Here is a 17,517-nt window from a genome sequence, read left to right on the forward strand (position 1 = left end):
AGCCAGATTAGTTTGGTCAAAAACTAGAGAAAAATAATACATGGAAAGTAATACCGAGTCACTCTCATTCCTCCCAAGGATAGCGAATAAATTAATTTTTTTTAAACTTAACTTTTGAAATTTAATTATTCCTATAATAAATTATTTCGCAAAATAAAAGGCCAAATTAAATACTAAATAGTATATGAGTTTGTAACATTTAAATCCGAGGGTAAGGATATCAGATTAATAAAACCGAGCCCCACCATTCCATTCTCCACGATCTTCCCCAAAACTGCTGTCGGATTAGAAATCCGGCTTTCCGCACGACGGATTCGCTCTAACCATCAAAACCCCCACCCCGGGGAAAAAAAATCCGACACAAATCCATCGCGCTTCCCTTTTTTTTTTTTGTTCTCCCGAACCAATCGATCGAGATGCCGGCGTCGGCGGCGAGCCGCCGTCCGGAGGAGCTGGCGGAGAAGCTCTCCGCCGCCGGAGCCGGAGGTGAGGACGGCGGCGGCCAGGGAGAGGCTTTGCTTAGGGTTTTGCGAGAGATCAAGAATCAGATCATCGGGAACAAGACGAAGAAGCTCCTCTACCTCCACCTCGGCGCGGTCCCCAAGATCGTCTCCCTCCTCGCCTCGTCCCCAGCCTCCGCCGCCGTCGTCGTGCAGGCCGCGGCCGCCGTCGGGAGCTTCGCCTGCGGGGTGGAGGATGGGGTCCGCGCCGTTCTCGATGCTGGCGCCGTGCCGCACCTCATGCGTCTCCTCTCGCATCCGGATGAGAAGGTAATCGTGGCCCGGCTGCTGCTCTTGATTCAATTCCGCTGCTTTCGTTCGTTAATTTATGTTTGCGAGGAGAAATCTTGGGGATCTGATGGTAGTGATCCGGCTTAGTTTATATTGGAGTTGAGGGGTGTTTCTGTTAGAGAAGCTATGCAGCTGGTTCAATTAGACTATCACTTGTCTACGATTTCTTTGCGACTTTATATGCGTTTCAGATAAATAACACTGAATACTCTTGCGAAAACCTTTGATTGTATTTGGATTGGAGGATACAATCTAAAAGCAAGAAACCTAGAGCTAAAACAATTCCATATGGAGTAATTGGTGGTCTAATGAGCTAAGACAACTAGAACTGACAACAGCTAGTGCTTCTTGTTATAGAGTCTCTTAACTGCTAAATTCAGATGTCTAGAATAGGATTAGTATCACATATGTCAAATTTCACTGATGGAAATGATATATTAATATTACATGAATACATGATCATCTGATTAGCTTTGCTTATTTACAGGTTGTGGATGCTGGTGCACGTTCTCTTAGAATTATATTCCAATCAAAATTGGCTCCAAAATATGATGTCCTTCAGGAGAAAAACATGCAGTTTCTTCTTTCTCTTTTGAACAGTGGAAATGAGAACGTGACTGAACTAGCTGCTAGTATTATAGCACACTCTTGTGAGAGTAATGAAGAACAAATTGCAGTTTGTGATGCTGGGGTTCTGCAGAGGCTTGTTACTCTACTACGAGGTTCTATGAATCAAAGAGATGCTTGCTTAGACTCTATTGTGGCAATTGTAAAAAATAACTCTCAAGTTGCTTCCAAATTTGCAAGCATGGGCAATGGAAAAGCTTTTGATTCATTGGTGGGGCTAATGCAGGAAAGGAACCCCCGCACAAGATTACTTGCCTGTGAATGCTTGATTGCTATTGGGCATGCTTTCCCTTGTTATGTTCAGGATATACAAATCAAAACCAAATTAATACTCATCCTAGTTGAGCTTCTTGAAGAACCTGGTCGAGTTGGAGATGAGGCTCCATCAGCATTAACAAATCTAATTGCAGAAAATGAGGAGTTACAGAAACAGGCTGTTTTAATAAATGCTGTTGAGAAGCTCTGCAACCATCTGAATAAGACCCCAATAGAAGCCAGGCGCCTTGAGGGAATATTGCTGGCATTAGCTGAACTTTGCTCAAAACTAGAGAAGTCCAGATCTCAGCTTATGTCGCTACAGGTCTGTAATATCTCATGAAAATATATCAGCATAATAGCTACCAATCTACTCTATATCATGATATGTAGAAAGATGCTAAATTTATTGTATTATTTATATGGATCAGACGATCTTTCACATGACCCAAGTTATAATCAAGTGCAGAAGGAACATCTGCTATCAGACATAACTAAGAATCTCTATCGTAAGTAGTGGAATCATTATTTATGTTAACAGCTATTCCTTGGATGTGTATGGGACATAGCCAACACCGTGTGCTTCTGCATAAAGAAAACCTTAATACAACTAAAAAAAATAATAAGACCTAGCATAGTATGTGATCAAATTACTTTCTTAAAATGAATCCTGATGTCTTCTTAGAGCAATGACATATTTGATAGTTTATTTGGCCACGATATGTTGTGCTCTTGCCTTTAAATTATGACTCCATGTTTACATGTTGGTGTCTTATGACTTTCAGAAACACATAGAAACGTGATATGGCAACTCTTCATAAAAATATTGTCATCCAGCATTTGACCAGCATTCCTTAATGTCTAATTTTTCTCCAAACTTATGCTATTCCTTGTACTGTGGCTTTCTTTGATTCAATTGTTTCTTATGTGCTTCTAGCTCTCTCATATTGCCTTCAATTGATTTTTTTTTATCCAGTGTACCTGTGTGTCTAATCTTCAAACCATCATCTTGTACTGTAATTTGAAGCTACAACAGACTTTGTTTCAGTCAATCATGGCTAGAGTTAGAACTTAGAACATTGGAACACTTTGTTACAACCTTCAATCAACTTGTAGATATTTGAAGCCTTGGAGATTAAGTAATAATCTGTATCTTCGGGCAGCTTTAGACATCATAATTTGTACTTGGTATTTTTCCTTGTTTGTGGTGCTTCTATTGTGATGAGTTACCATAGTGGTGGTACTTGTTGCAACTTAAATTCTTCCTTTCTTAAAATTCTTTTTTATTTTGCTTATCCTACCACATCCCATCTGAAAGCAAATAAACTCGGCAATAGAAGCAATCTTCTGGACTTCACATATTTCTGAATCTAATTCTGTGAAACAGATGGCTAGAGGCCTTTTAAATCTAGTTTTGCAGAAATAGGTTTACCTATTTCTTAGTTCCAATCTACTTCTATTTCAATTGTTTGCTTCTGCCCATTCAGTTATTTTGCTTCTGGCCAGTAGATGGCCTAGTAGATCACTTCTATTTCATTCTACTGTGTCTCACCATGATTTTCTCCTGAGTATCGTTTTGATACGTGCTTGACTACAAAGTGGTAATTCCCTATGTGCTTTTGAGTTCTCTGTTGTAAGAATCATAACCTTGAAATGATAATGATTCAGGTACATTTATAAGACAATTTAGATTAGTAAGGTTGTTTACTCGTTCTCTTGTTCTTTGGAGTTCTCTACTACATTCTCTCCAACTGCCAGGTGTCATGTAATTTTTTCGAACTACTGTGCATTTGTTCCCTTTCTAATGCATTTACTGAGGTCTTATATAGTGTGAATACTAGTGCTTTTTTTTTTTTTGAATCTGCCACAGCCCCCTGTACTGCAACAATTACTTTTTCAGGACCTTATTTTCTGAAGCAATAGTCAGGTTGAACTGCTGTTTTTCTTTGATACTTTGGGAGGTTTGCATTGTATTTCTTCCTGGTACTTCCATTGCTCGCATTATCTGCTGGCCAGGGTTAAATCAAGGAGACCTGAAGAAGCTATCATATGAATTCTTCTAATTTACTGCTGCGTCAATGCTGTCAAGTTGTTATCGTGCTTTAGGATCTTATAATGAGAATGTGCATCATTAGTGGCTGGCTGGTCCATACTTGTGCCTATGTTGCATGTAGTATTTCCATCTTTGTGTAACATTATATGTCTTCCAAAGTAGATCTTTAGTATTATTGATCAAGAAGTTCAAAGTTTGTTTGTTTTTTCAACTGTTGAAGTTCTTTTGAGTACACAATCTTCTTGGATTCCTATTATGCCGTGTTGAATAATTCGATAAGCATTGTGCTTTGTTGTATTTCTTTTAGCATTGCTCATTGGCTCAATGCTCATGCACGCATTTAAATTGAATGAGAGACTTTAGTGCACCTGCACATTTACCTAACCAGTGGGATATCTCTGTGACTCCAATGTGCATTATTGCCATTAGAATATCATAAACCCCTGTTTTCACCTATTTTAGCATGATATATATTAGTACAGTGTAACTAATGCTCTTCCCTAGCTTGTTAAATATCAGCAAATGAAGCGAAGGAGCATGAAAATGGTTTCTTTGCATTTTCATTGGCTATTGTGCTTTAATCAACAAAATTTATTGGACCTGTTATAGTTGCTTTTTCTTAAATCTAAATTGTTTCTGCGTTGGTATGCTGGCACAGGTGTCAAACTTGATTTTTGATGCACTAAAGCATGATTCAGCTGATGTTCGAATTGCTGCTTGCAACTGTATAAAGAACATTTCTCGATCACTTAAGGTTTGTTTTCTGGAACATTAATTTGTTTTGAACTTTATTTGCATGTTCTTGAAACCATTTGATAGGTTTGTGTTGTTACAGAACCTTAGTGCAGGTCGCTTTTCTAGTGACTCAGCTGTTGTTCGTTTAATCCAACTTTTGCACGATCCATCCACTTCAGTACAGGTATGCATATTGTTGTTCTTTGAATCTATTTATGTTTGAGAGTTTCATGAATATGAAGCATATCATCATCCTTCTTTAACTTATCTTTTAACTTCCTCATGTACATATAGAAGTGAGTTTTCATGTCTACTTATCTTTTTATCTTTTATATGACGCATATCATCGTACCATCATGGACTTCAATTTTTACTCATCCCCTGGTAGTATCTGTATAAAACCACATTAGATCCTCCCGGAAACATGTCCTAGAATTAGATAAATTCCTGTTGTCTCATGTCTAGTTCACCAGCACTTGGAAACTTCTATTAGCTTTTCAAAATCTGAAAGTTGGATATGGTTAGTGCTTCCTATCTGATCACCCTTCTGTTTTTGGTCACAGATTGCTGCACTTGGTGCTATTTGCAACGTAGCTGTCAATTGTACTACCAGGAAGTCTGTTTTACTTCAACATGGAGGCGTCACACAGCTTGTTCTATTATCCAAGTCGATGGATTCAGCACTGAGACTAAAATCGGTATGGGCTTTGAGAAATCTCATGTTCCTTTTGGACAGAAAGGACAAAGACCACATCCTTATGCAGCTGACTGTATCCACCTTATCAAGCCTGATATGTGGTAATTTTAAGTTTTCTTCACCCTTCTTTGTAAAATTCATACTAAATTATTTAACGCCATTGCTTGATGTAATATGCTGCAGATGCTGAACATCTAATTCAAGAGCAAGCTTTGGCACTGGTCAGCAATTTTATTGATGGGTGTGGTGACTCTATTAAGCATGTCTTTGCTGATGAAAGCGCTATTATAATCGCTGTTTCTAGACAATTAAAAAATGCTTATGCTGTTGGCGTGTGTATTCAGGTTGGTTTTTCACTATTTTCTTTGAGCTTCTCTATATGCATGTTCTCCTCAGACACTTTTGCCTTTGCTTTGAGGATCCTATGCATCTAATAAGAAATATTTGGGATATTAAAAGCTAAATTATTTGACAGAATGGTCCGTAAGCCTGGTTAAGTTGGCTATCTTCAGCTTTGTTTGCTGAAGTTTTAGCAGGACATTAACCAAAAATAAAAATGTTTAGTGTAATGATCTACTCCATTCTGTGTTTGCAAAATTGGATACCCGGATGGGTCTTCCTCAGTGCCTTAAGAGTTCATTACTTTTCTTTGAGTGCTATATGGCATGGCCATGCATCACTTTACGGTGATCTTGCCATGTAAGAAAGTAGCGAGCGATGTCTACGACTTTTGTCATATTACAGCAAGTTTCCAAATGTAGTTGATTTTCTTTCAAGGATCTGTTGTAACATTATGATCTGTCAATTTTCCCTTTCAGGGAATGTTTGTGCTTAGCAACATTGCTGCCGGGGATGATTCCTGTAAAGAAGCTGTGATGAATTGTCTTCTTCCATCCCAACCAGATTGGAGCAGGTCCTCATTTATTATCAAGTTTCTGCAGAGCAAGGACAAGTCATTGCGGATTGCTACCTTGTGGTGCATAGTGAACCTTGTCTTCCCTGACTCCGAGAGCTCGTCTTCTCGGATCACTAGACTGAAGGATGCCGGGATAATTTCTCAACTAAAAACTATGAACAATGATCCCTGCTTGGATTGCAAGGTCCTACTTCTCTCGAATACTTAAAAGTTGCAGTATTTCTAGTTATATCGTAAATTTCGGTGTTATAGCTGGTCTGATGTTTCAAATATCTTTCCAACGCAGCTTCGAGTAAGGATGGTGCTGGAACAGTGTTTAGATTTCGAGGATAGTCGGCAAGATCACTAGTTCTATCTTCAACTATTCGGTAGTTTTTGACTTCCAATCTGATCGAGATGAACTGGAACTGATTCATCTTTCTCTAAAGTCCCTTCCCAGCTTGAGCTCAGAGAGATTTTTCTCTGGTGAGTTCTTCTAAGTAACACTCGCAGGTTCAGGGATTACCTTCGGTTGCTGGAAAATTTCCCTTGTACAACTCAAAAGGATGGATATGTCTACTCTTGCAACTTCCAAGAAGTGGAGCGGGTCGGTAAATCCTTCTCCTTTTTTCTGGGTCCTTTTCTGTTGCTTGATTTTAATTTTGACTGGAAGGTTTCTCGAATAGATCACGTTATGTATTTTAGACCTCGTTTCTTGTATTATTCCCATGTTGTAAATTAAAGATGCGATCATATTTATACTCTACAAGAGTATTCTCCACTCTGTAAATTATCCTTTGCTGAGTGTACTTATTACATAAGAGTTAAAGTGGGAATTCAGAACTATTTAGCTCTCTTTCGAGTGTTCTTGGCTTCAGTTTTCCAAAGACAATATTTGGACCTGGAGCTTTACAATGCATACTCCTTTGGATGCGTCTTTGTTATTTGTTTATCAACTTTTAACTTACATTTGCCATCAAGCATCAAACGATGTATATATTTATCTTTTTCAGTAGAGCATTTCTTGAAAACAATGGAGGGAAAAAGAAAACACTGCACTAGTAAAATGATATGATTTTAATTTACATGTTTCTACTTGCATTGAGAGAACTAAAAAAAAAGAGGAGAGAAGAAAACGGTGATTATATCTCATGGCAACATCATAACAAGCTAGAATCCAACAAACTCTTATCACATCGCCCAAAAGTAGGGAGAAAACTCCAAGAAGACATCTCTATCTATCAATCACTCTTTGGTCTTGAGGTCTCCCTTGACGCACGACTTGACCAAGCCCTTGAGGCCTCCTTTCCCTTTCCTTGGGCTCCTCTCTTGCTCCATCTCCTCCTCCAACTGCATACACCACCAGAAAGTACCCTTAAAAACATGCACTACTGTGAAGCTGTATATATACTACTTCAAACACAGAATAAAGATTTTTTTTAAAAAAATTAGAAAATTTAAAGGAGTTTACATGCAAGAGTAGCTTGCCTTGAGTATACGAATCTCGAGGTGGCCGACGCGGTCGATGATGTTGCCTTTAAGCTGTGCCTCCACCACCACGTCGTTCATGGGCCGGCACCTCCTCCGGTTAAGGCTCTTCGGCGACGAGCCGCCGTGATCATCCGCCGCACCCGTCGTCGCGGCGCCGTTCGTCGACGTCCTCGCGGACGCGGAAGGGCTCCTGCTGGCTCGCATCTCCTCCAAGTGGCCGAGGATGGCGTCTAAGCAATCGATCCGAGATAAGACACTGGGCGAAGTACTACTCATCCAACAACAGCTACTGCTATATACGAGCTTCAGAAGTCTGTATACATATCCAGGTACAGTGAAAGGAGGAAGAGGTTGACGTTTTAAACACATATAGTAGGTGAAGGTGGCGACACGTGTTACATGTTGGGTGATGTGGCTGCATAGCCGTCACACGTGGCATCGATGTGCACGTTTTGTGTTCCTGGATGCCCTCCCGCTCGACTCCTGGTAGGCGGCGTCTCTTACCAAAGACCACGACCGAGGTAAAAACTAAAAGGAAGAGCACAACCCATCACTGCACTGCACTGCACCTTACTTATGTCGAGCTTATTACCGTAAATTTTTCAGTAAAAATAATAAAAAAAAAGGTTCATCATTTCATTCCACTGTGATCTATTATTAGGAGAGAAAATTATAGTTTTAATTACATATTAACTCCTTAATCATGCCTGCTTTTCGCATTACATTCCTAATACAGTACCCACAGATAGAACGGTGAGAGGCTACTTACGACCTCTCTTGATCTCTGTTTATTTCTCTCTATTTAATTTAGAAAAAAAAATGGATATATAATAGTAGGAATAATTACATTTGAACTCTTTCTTTTACATATGCACTGAATTTTTTTTATATCCACACAATCTTTGAACTAAAAAATATATTCATATAAATGTTTTTATTCAAAGATGTATGTGGCATAAGTCACATAGAATTAACTCCACTTATTACTTGTTTTTCTTAATCATTGATTTATTACTAAACAACCTTCTACAAAGATAATTCCAAGTTTTTATATAAAATTATATATTAAGAGAGCATATATAGATATTTTAAAAAAATAGATTTAGTTATACTTTGAGTATCATTTTAATCCTCTGATTATAAAAACATATAAATTCCTCATCTATATAGGTTTTTTTTTTAAATACTCATTTTATTAATTAGTAATATATATGAGTGTCACATGGTTAATTTTATATTCTTATATTAAACAACGGAAAGATAGCAAAGTCTACAGTGAAATAGTTACTTTATGTGTTAAATTTTTTTTTACACTTTAATACGGGTGAGATTTTTATTTTTATTTTTATATAGTTTAGGGAGTTGATATATATTAAAGAAATTATGAGGGGATGTATGTGAAAATTGCGACCGGTCTTCGTTTAGGGTAATTTTTTTTGGGGGGGTAGGAAGTCTAAATCGGTCAAGAATTCGCTTCCCAAGTCCTTTGTGAGTAACGTAAGTGTACCGTGAACGGGTTCGAGCCCTAATACCACCCCCCCGATGGAGTAACTGACGACCGAATACCAAACACCAAATCCAAACCCTTCCCTCTCTCGCACGCATCATCGCTGCTCGGAGATGACGAAATCGGGAACGGAGAAGAAGCGAGTCCGCCGGGCTCCACAGAATGGCGGGGGAAGGGATCTTCCCGATAGCCAATCCAAGGTCTTCTCCTCCTTCTAATTTCTTTCTCCCTTTTCGCGGCTGCGAGCTCTTCGGCGGTTTTCTTTGCATCTCATTCGATCGAGGCAAGATCCCGCCGTCTTCCGATTAGGAAATTAGCGTACGACGGGGAGACGAGGTCGTGTTAGTCTCCTAAATTTTTGGAAATCAAGAAGCTGGCCGACCAAGGCATTCTTGATTTCTTGACGGAGAGCGTGAACTTTTGAGCAGTTTGATGATGTTGTGTAGTATTCCTTTTTGTTGATGAGGAAATTTGTCATCTTTTTAGGTGGATGGATGTCAAATCGTAAGCTTTTTTATTAGAACATATAAGACTAAAAAGAACATCAAAATGAAAACTTTATGTTTAGGCGATTGCTATCTCTCTGGTAGCTTTCTTTTCGGCTAATGTTTGTCCTTTTGCCTTAAGAGGCTTAATTTTCCATCTCTTAAATCCTTCTATACATACCTCATCCACATTTTTGATACTGCTTAGTAATCTTCTCTAGAAGCAAAAAGGAGAATGTTACGGCTTTAGTAAATTTCCGTAGTTTATTTTATCTGCGCTTCATTGAAGTCCATGAAGTATGGAATACCCTGGTAACTTATCGCCTTCACTTGAACAATCTTCAAATAGTCTAGGATCTTATTCTGGTCATTCTTGTGTGGTGCTGCTGTTGAATTGCATTTGACCAACTAGGGGCTTATCAATGCAATTAGTATAGTTATCCTTCATTTATGGATCTCAATTTTCTCTTTCTGGTCCTTTTTGTCTTTGGTCTTTACTCTTTACTATAGTAAAGAAGTTTAGAATTGTATGGAATAGTTTCAAAGCTCTGTACATTTACATGTACTAACACTTTTCTTCAAAAATGATCGCAGAAGCCAGCTCAAAATAAAGATGCATATCAGATCTTTGCTGAGAAGGTTAGAGACAACAAGCAGCTAGAATCTAGATGGGCTATAATGCAAGAAACCAGAGTTGAATATTTTAGAGGGAAGGATTTTACCGTCTTCTTGAAAAATCATTCAGAGGTCAAGGAAATTCTTGGATCAGATAAAGATTTAGAGGCAGAAGACATCATAAATACTCTATTGAGGAAGAACCTTCTGATAAGATGTGACCGTGTAGTGAAAACTGTTAGGCCTGGGAAAAGGAAGTTATCATCATGGCCTGCACATTTGGAGATACATAATGTAAGTATTTTTTTTTTAAAAATTGGACAAAGAACAATCAAATTATGTTTCATTTATGAGCTGCAAGATTGTAGATACTGTATATGAAGTACTTTATTACTTGTGATCACGGATTACCAGCGTACATTTTATGGTCAGCACTTAACATTCTATGGCATGTACCATGATGCTCTACATGACGACTTGGTGCCAGCTTGTCTTGCAGCACTTCACACACTCTGGTGCTGACTATTCGCTCATATCTAAATAAAAATGATTAAATAAAGTTACTCATAAAAATATTGTGCTAAACTATTTTTTATAATTTTATCTGTAAATTACATTGCTACTATTTTCATATTGCAATATTGTACTAAACTTAGCTTAAAATTGGAGAAAAATTGTACGTAATGAAGCATACGGATAGTAGATTACTCTTCAATTGATTGCCACTTTGTCAGTTTATGAATATGCCTTGTTATTTCAGATACCCACCCACCCCCGCCCCTTTTTTTATTGCTTAAAGAACTTACAAAATCCAATATCAACTATTATTAACTTTGGAGTTTGGAATTGGGAGTTCTCTTATTAGTATATACACCATTCTTTGGTTCCGTTGCTTTTTTAAATGTTCTCAAAGCCTCGTACATTGATTTTGATTTGCTCATGGTTCAGTTTACAATGAATTAGATGCTTGAGATAAGGTTGCCTATTTTAGCAGGAGAATGATGAGTAGAAATCTCACTTTGAGGTACAATTGCTAAGGAGCATGTATAGTCTAAGTAAGGTTCTTTGATGGTATAAATTATTATATAAGAGTCTGTTGCTTCTGATAAATGTTAATGACTAGATTGATTTCTGATAGAGGAAAAATTTGATGATTTTTGTTTGTTAGCAACAACAGATGTTTAGTTGCGGTAAATCCAATTATTTTAAGTGTATGATATTGATTTTTTTATTTCTTTCACTTGGATACTTTAACAAAGTCTATGAACTGGCATATGCTGTTACTACTAATCAAGCTAATGAATATGATACATATCAAGTGACCTTGGTGGCAATGAATAATCTCTAAAGCACTTTAAGCTATGCTTTTTCATATTTGAAATGCTCTTAGAAACAACCTCATCAGGAATGAGGGTAAGACTGCATGCAGTTTTTCTCCCCAGATCTCACATGGGCAGAGACATCGTGCAATGGGAACCCTTCTTTTGACATGTTAGATGCTCTAAGTTCTGCAAACTAGCCTATATGGACATCGCCTTTTATAGTCTGGATATTTGATCATATTATTTGCCTATTAAGAAGTTATTGCTAGGAGCAAGATGTTCATATCATGTCCATATATGCTGTGTACTACATAAAGTGTAAGCAGCCTCTTTGTTTGAGAGCAAGCTACCTTGATCTGCTCTCAGTTTCAATTTGTTAATTTGAGCATCTTGGACTATTTATTAGGTTCTTCTTCCTTAACAGTTGCCTAGAGCACGCTTCTTTACCAATCAATTGTATGTGAGAATGCAATGTTCCTACTGTCTATTATATGTGTTTGTGTATAATTGTGTATATTGTTGCCTAAAAGTTTTAAGTTCTTTACATCCTTATTAATTGGTGTTGTAGCATGTGGTTTATGATTCCAGGCATCATTATGCCTGATTATGGTAGTTTATGTAAATTTTTGGCGAAAGTTTGGGCTCAAGAATATTGAGTCTATTACATTTATATTGAACTTTTTGGTGCCATTTCCTACATTGGCATGTTTAGCTGCTTACCCTATTTCAGATTTGACTAAGTTTATCTAGATCTGACTTTTCTATTCTTGGTGAGATTTCTTTCCTGAATTGGTAATGAATCTATGTCTCAAGTGTCTTATTCGATCGGTTTGTGCAGGAACAAGTTTTCTCTGAAAATGATGGCTTTTTTGCATGGACATTCATGAAAAGGAGGACACTATGGCAAACAATTCTTTCATTCCTTTGGCCTCTTGTTGCACTAGCAGTGTGTTTGTTTCCTGTTTATCCTTATCAGTGCAAGATTGTTGTGCTGTACTCATGTGCTGGGGTTTTGCTGTTCATTGTAACTCTGCTACTAAGTAAGTTTTTCATTTTTGAACTCATCTTTTTTTATTTTGAGTAGTCACAGCAGTTTCTTTGATTTTTTTTCTTTGTACTTGAATTTAATTTTTTGTTATGTAATTGTTAAATGTACCAAAAGTTAGCAAAACAAAAGAAAGGAAACATAGTCATGAATTATGAAATACGAAACAAAAGTTAATGACGAGAGAGCAGTCTTCACTGTCTACAGAGTAGTCATGAACCCATAGAACCCTATGATTTGTATAAAGGCTCCAGAGTTTTAACCCTGTAAATTTTGTAATAAATAGACCCTCTATTTTGATTTTAAAGTGCTTGTACACATAATAATTGGTTTTATTTGGGCAAATGACTTTTCGTATAATGTCGGAGACCCACCTTAGATTATTTAGATTATGACGTTGGAAGGTTTGGAGATCACAAGTGATGTTAAACACAATAAGAAAGTTAGGGAATCATGAAAATAGTCTCCTTGTGAAGTTCTTCATATTAGTACTTATCTTTTTCCTGGTTAGGGGAAATTCAGGATAATAATGTACTAAGAGTATAGGTGAAAACAGGTCGGATTAACTCCGACCCAACCCGCTATCCGACCCGATTCGGATAAAAATTTCTACCCGTTCTGGATACAGATTGAATTTTAAAAAAAATCTGGATATGGATTTGGATACCGGTTGGATATAATTTTCGAATTTGGATACGGATTTTGGATTTTCATTTACCTGCATACTTTTTAAATGATTTACAGTTTTTAGTTTGCTTATTTAAATAGTGAATATTAATAATATTATTAATGATGTGTTATATATTGTTTGTAGAAATTAATTTTTCTAATTTTATATGTATTTGACATACAAAATTTATTTTTTTATAACCCTTAATATTTTTCTGTTAATTATCTGTAAATAAAAGAACATAATTTGATTAAAATTTGATCATCATCTATTTAAGATCCGATCCTCTATTCAAAAATTATTTATATCCATTTAGTTAGGATATAGTTTTAATTTTTACTATTTGTCCAATATCTGTATCCAAATTTGTATCCGAATTAAAAATATGGATTCGGATGTGGGTTGAGCACTATTTGGTTTATATCCGATCTGTTTTCACCCCTAACTATGAGACATGATTTAGACAACACTTTGTAACGAATGATAACATAATTTTGGATGCTTCTTTTAGACTTCTCTACAATGTCTATTTGGTTGATTATGTTTCAAACACCAAGAGAATCATATGATAGAATTCATTTGCTGTATATCCATTATAAAGGTGATGAAGTTAGCAAATGGTGCTATGCAGTTTAGATGATTTTGTCCTAGGCACTTTGGTGAAACTTTCTATGCCTAGGAGATTTAGCGATTTGGCCTTTCTAATTTCTTAAAAGTAGGATATATGTTGCTAGTTTATTACCTGACAACGTAAGCTTTTGGGTCAATTGATTATCTAACAAATGATATAGTATCAAAGCTAAAGTTTTTTAGAAGCTTTGAGTTCGAACCTCTTAAAAGCCTATTTAATCTCAATTACTATTATCCATTTTTGTTTGGTATGGCGGAGGCCATGGGATACACACCCTATCCTCTTTTTTCTATCCACGTGAGGGGGCTATTAATTATCTAACACAGATATTGGCTGTTATTTTTTATTTCATGATTCTTTTACATTTTCTTTTTATTGATTGGTCGTCCATATTAGTTTAGTTTGAAATATGCTAGAGAAGAACACCATGCCATAAACTGAACAAATATTTTCATCTTCTTGAACTTTGTAATGCAGTTCGAGGAGCAATCTTTGGTGCCCTTTGGATAATTCTTGGAAAGCGTGTGTGGTTCTTCCCCAATATTAATGCGGAGGAAACAACATTTAGAGAGCTTGTTCGCTTTTGGCCGGAGAAAGATGAAGGGGAGCCACCAAAATGGACATCAAGGATTACATATGCCGTTGCTGCTGTGTTAATCATATTATTGCTAAGGCACCATGCTCCAGATGAAGCTGCCAGAGCCAGGTTTGATCTCCATTCTGTAGTATATGCTCACGTTGCTAATAAAAACCGTAATGTTGTTATGCATTCTGACCTTTTGTATGCTGCTCATATACCTGTATGTTTTGGAATTATCATTAAACTCGTTGCTCTTTCTCAGGTACCAAAAGAAGGTTTCAAACATAATTGATGATGTTCTTGAGTGGTCTCCAAAGCTAGCTCTATCTGGAATGATGGACAAACAAGAAGAGGTTAATGCAACAGAAACAAAAAGTTCAGCTGATTGGAATAGTTCAGGTTCTTCCACTGCTGGAGAGTCAGCAGCAGATGGAAATCTGGAGTATAGTTCAGATGAACCCGAAGAAGCAGATCCAGTCGATGTCGGCGCTGATCACATAGGATGAAGATCAACCTAAGAAACATGAGTTGTAAAACTGTGCTCCCAAAGTATCTTGTCATAATACTTTTTCAATATTCAGAAATTTATGTAGAATTGTATGGTTAATCAAAATTATAGTGATCATTTTTTTCGTTAATAAGTAATTGATTCCGGTCTAGCATCTTCATGTCAAGAAGATTCACTAAAAATTCTCACTAACACATAGTATAATTTTGAACTGTAGTGGCTTCAAATATCGAAGTGTTTATCTATTTTATTAGTGGTGGTGTTGATAGAATGGAAGTTGATATATATATATATATATATATATTTTGTCCAATGTACCATTATGACCAATCTTTTTTCAAAGAACAATATTATCGTTGCCTGAATTAACAAATAAGAGATTACTAGATTTTGCTTATTTGTCGATTGTCTAAATATATCAGCGTTTCAGACATTTATTGGCTTACTAATAATTTGTTTTCCTATATTCTTGACTCTCAAATTATATAGTGGTGGTGCTTCTTTGTACTTCCAAAGTCATTCAGAGTTCCTTGTACTCACTGAGCCTTTAACATAGTTAGTTGTTCGCACTTTGCCTTGTCACTATTTTTAGCTTATTAATTAGATATTGGATATTAGTTGTTCATCTAATCCGACAACTGGAGTCGAAAAAGTCAAGCACAAGTATCACAAGGCAAGACATCCGGTCCCATGTCAACTCCCACTCCTCTTATGTAAGGTTCCTTGCCTTGGAGGGTAAGATAGACATTTCAGAGTAAGGCCTCTTCATAGGATACCCTGTCCTTACGTTGCTTTGCCATAGACAAAGATGCATAAAACTGACTATAATCACATGAATGTATAAGAAAAAATCAACTTCCTGGCAGAGGACATTGGTATCCGTAGCACAAAGTTTATGTTAACAAACTTATTAATTATTTTGTTTGGCATTGTGAAATTCTATCCACCTCTTTTGTCCTTGTGTAATTTATTCTCAGATACTAATAAATTTTCTTTACATCGATCTCCACTTCACACCATGGTCCAACTCCTTGTGTAGAAAAAAAGAATATATATATGTTGCAGAGTTGAAGAACAACAAACAGTACAAGAGCTAGGAGGTTTGGGATCATATATATATATATATATATATCCTTTGTCTAGGGTTTGCTGTACATTCTCTGGTCAGGTTATGGGTCTTTTCTCCTGAGGACCAACAACCAACAACCTTATACAAGCTTTAGATAGATCATCATCCAGATTCGAATAAAGGGACTCCTTTTATCACGCTTGGTGTTGCTTTTAACCTGCGGCTACTCGCGATCATTGTTGGTGGAGAGCCGACCGCAGTGATTAATCTTGCACAGGTATATCATTGTGGATATGCATGACATGACCCACATATATGCTTCATTCCTACTTTGATCTACACCACCAATCTCATCAAAAACAGCCCTTGCAGCAGTGCAACACCAGCATTGCTTTCAAAAGGAAAAGAGAAAGCCAGGATGACCACTGGATGAACTTAAAAGGAAGAGCATGCAAGAATATTCAAGAATAAGAAGCCTTAAAACTGACTTCACTGGCAAAAGGAGCTTGGAAAGTGCCTTAATATTTTATGTGAATCTTTATATATATATATATATATATATATATATAAACATCTTCTTCTTTCTTTCTTTTTTTCTTTTGAGGAGAATAATTATGACAGAAATCAGATGCTTTTATATATTGAACAGTTTTAAAAAGATACATGAACTGAATACTGCTCACACCTTCAATTCAGTACATCAAACTCTTTATCTCATACCACACCCTAATCACCTTACATGGAAAAACATAAGGAATTAACACAGGGTGATTCAATATTAGTTATACTCTTCAAGCACAACAATCAAAGCTGAGACCCAAAAAAGAAAAGAAGAAAACTCATCTGAAAGAAGATAAAAATGATTAAAAATCAAATGAGGATAGCACATGCTATCTTGCTCTACTAAGATGCAAACAAGAAGAAGAGCTCAAGTTCAGGAGGCTTGAAGAATGAGATGGAGGCCTTGTGTGAGGAGCAATGGAAGGTCGAGAGCCGCCGCTTCTTAGGCGCCGGCGGACACTGAAGGTGTTCAGGGATGCAAAACCTTTTAGCTTTTGGGGTGGAACAGCCAGAGAAGGAGACATCAACACTATTGTTCTCCTCCACTTGAAGCTTTGCCTGTCTTGTGGAGCTATCAGCTGTAGATTGGAGCTCCTCAGCTAGTTTTGCTCTCGATTTTCGCCTAGCGAAGCACTGTCTGCAGTAGATTTTCCTCCTCATCTGATCAATAGTTGGTAGGAAACTAGCAACCCAGAATCTTAACTAGTACACTAGTAGTATATATATATATATAATTGCTTCTAACTCCAAGTTGATAAAAGGAACTGAAGAGCTATGAAGACCTTTGAGAAATCTCATGTAGGGAGAAGTACTGCAGCAAACTAGAAGTCCAAATATGCTGAGGAAAAATGCATTCAAGCAGAGAAAAGATAGCTATGTGAGCTTGAGAGCTCAGGGGAGCAAACCCAGCCATATATAAATGGCCAACTTCAATAGTAGGGAAGACCTTTGATGCTATATTCCTTTTAGCATTCCAAAGC

At 37.0% G+C, this 17,517-nt stretch overlaps 2 protein-coding genes across 2 annotated transcripts; both read left to right on the forward strand.

Annotated features, from left to right (window-relative positions):
• The first annotated feature begins 245 nt into the window (after positions 1 to 245).
• On the forward strand, positions 246 to 6,899 carry LOC140773905 (uncharacterized). The gene is made up of 8 exons (XM_073116686.1): positions 246 to 770; positions 1,279 to 1,998; positions 4,385 to 4,480; positions 4,562 to 4,645; positions 5,025 to 5,259; positions 5,342 to 5,502; positions 5,977 to 6,258; positions 6,361 to 6,899. Exons 1-8 carry the CDS (start codon positions 417 to 419, stop codon positions 6,421 to 6,423), a joined length of 1,995 nt encoding a protein of 664 aa, XP_072972787.1. The 5' UTR covers positions 246 to 416; the 3' UTR covers positions 6,424 to 6,899.
• A 2,127-nt stretch (positions 6,900 to 9,026) lies between these two features.
• On the forward strand, positions 9,027 to 15,058 carry LOC140772799 (uncharacterized). Its single transcript, XM_073114991.1, has 5 exons — positions 9,027 to 9,251; positions 10,131 to 10,445; positions 12,312 to 12,513; positions 14,297 to 14,525; positions 14,662 to 15,058. The coding sequence occupies exons 1-5, from the start codon at positions 9,165 to 9,167 to the stop codon at positions 14,903 to 14,905; spliced, it is 1,077 nt and encodes a 358-aa protein (XP_072971092.1). The 5' UTR covers positions 9,027 to 9,164; the 3' UTR covers positions 14,906 to 15,058.
• Positions 15,059 to 17,517: the final 2,459 nt, after the last annotated feature.

Source organism: Typha angustifolia, chromosome 13, assembly GCF_048772165.1.
Source record: "Typha angustifolia cultivar Huaian chromosome 13, ASM4877216v1, whole genome shotgun sequence".
Classification (NCBI taxonomy): Eukaryota; Viridiplantae; Streptophyta; class Magnoliopsida; order Poales; family Typhaceae; genus Typha; species Typha angustifolia.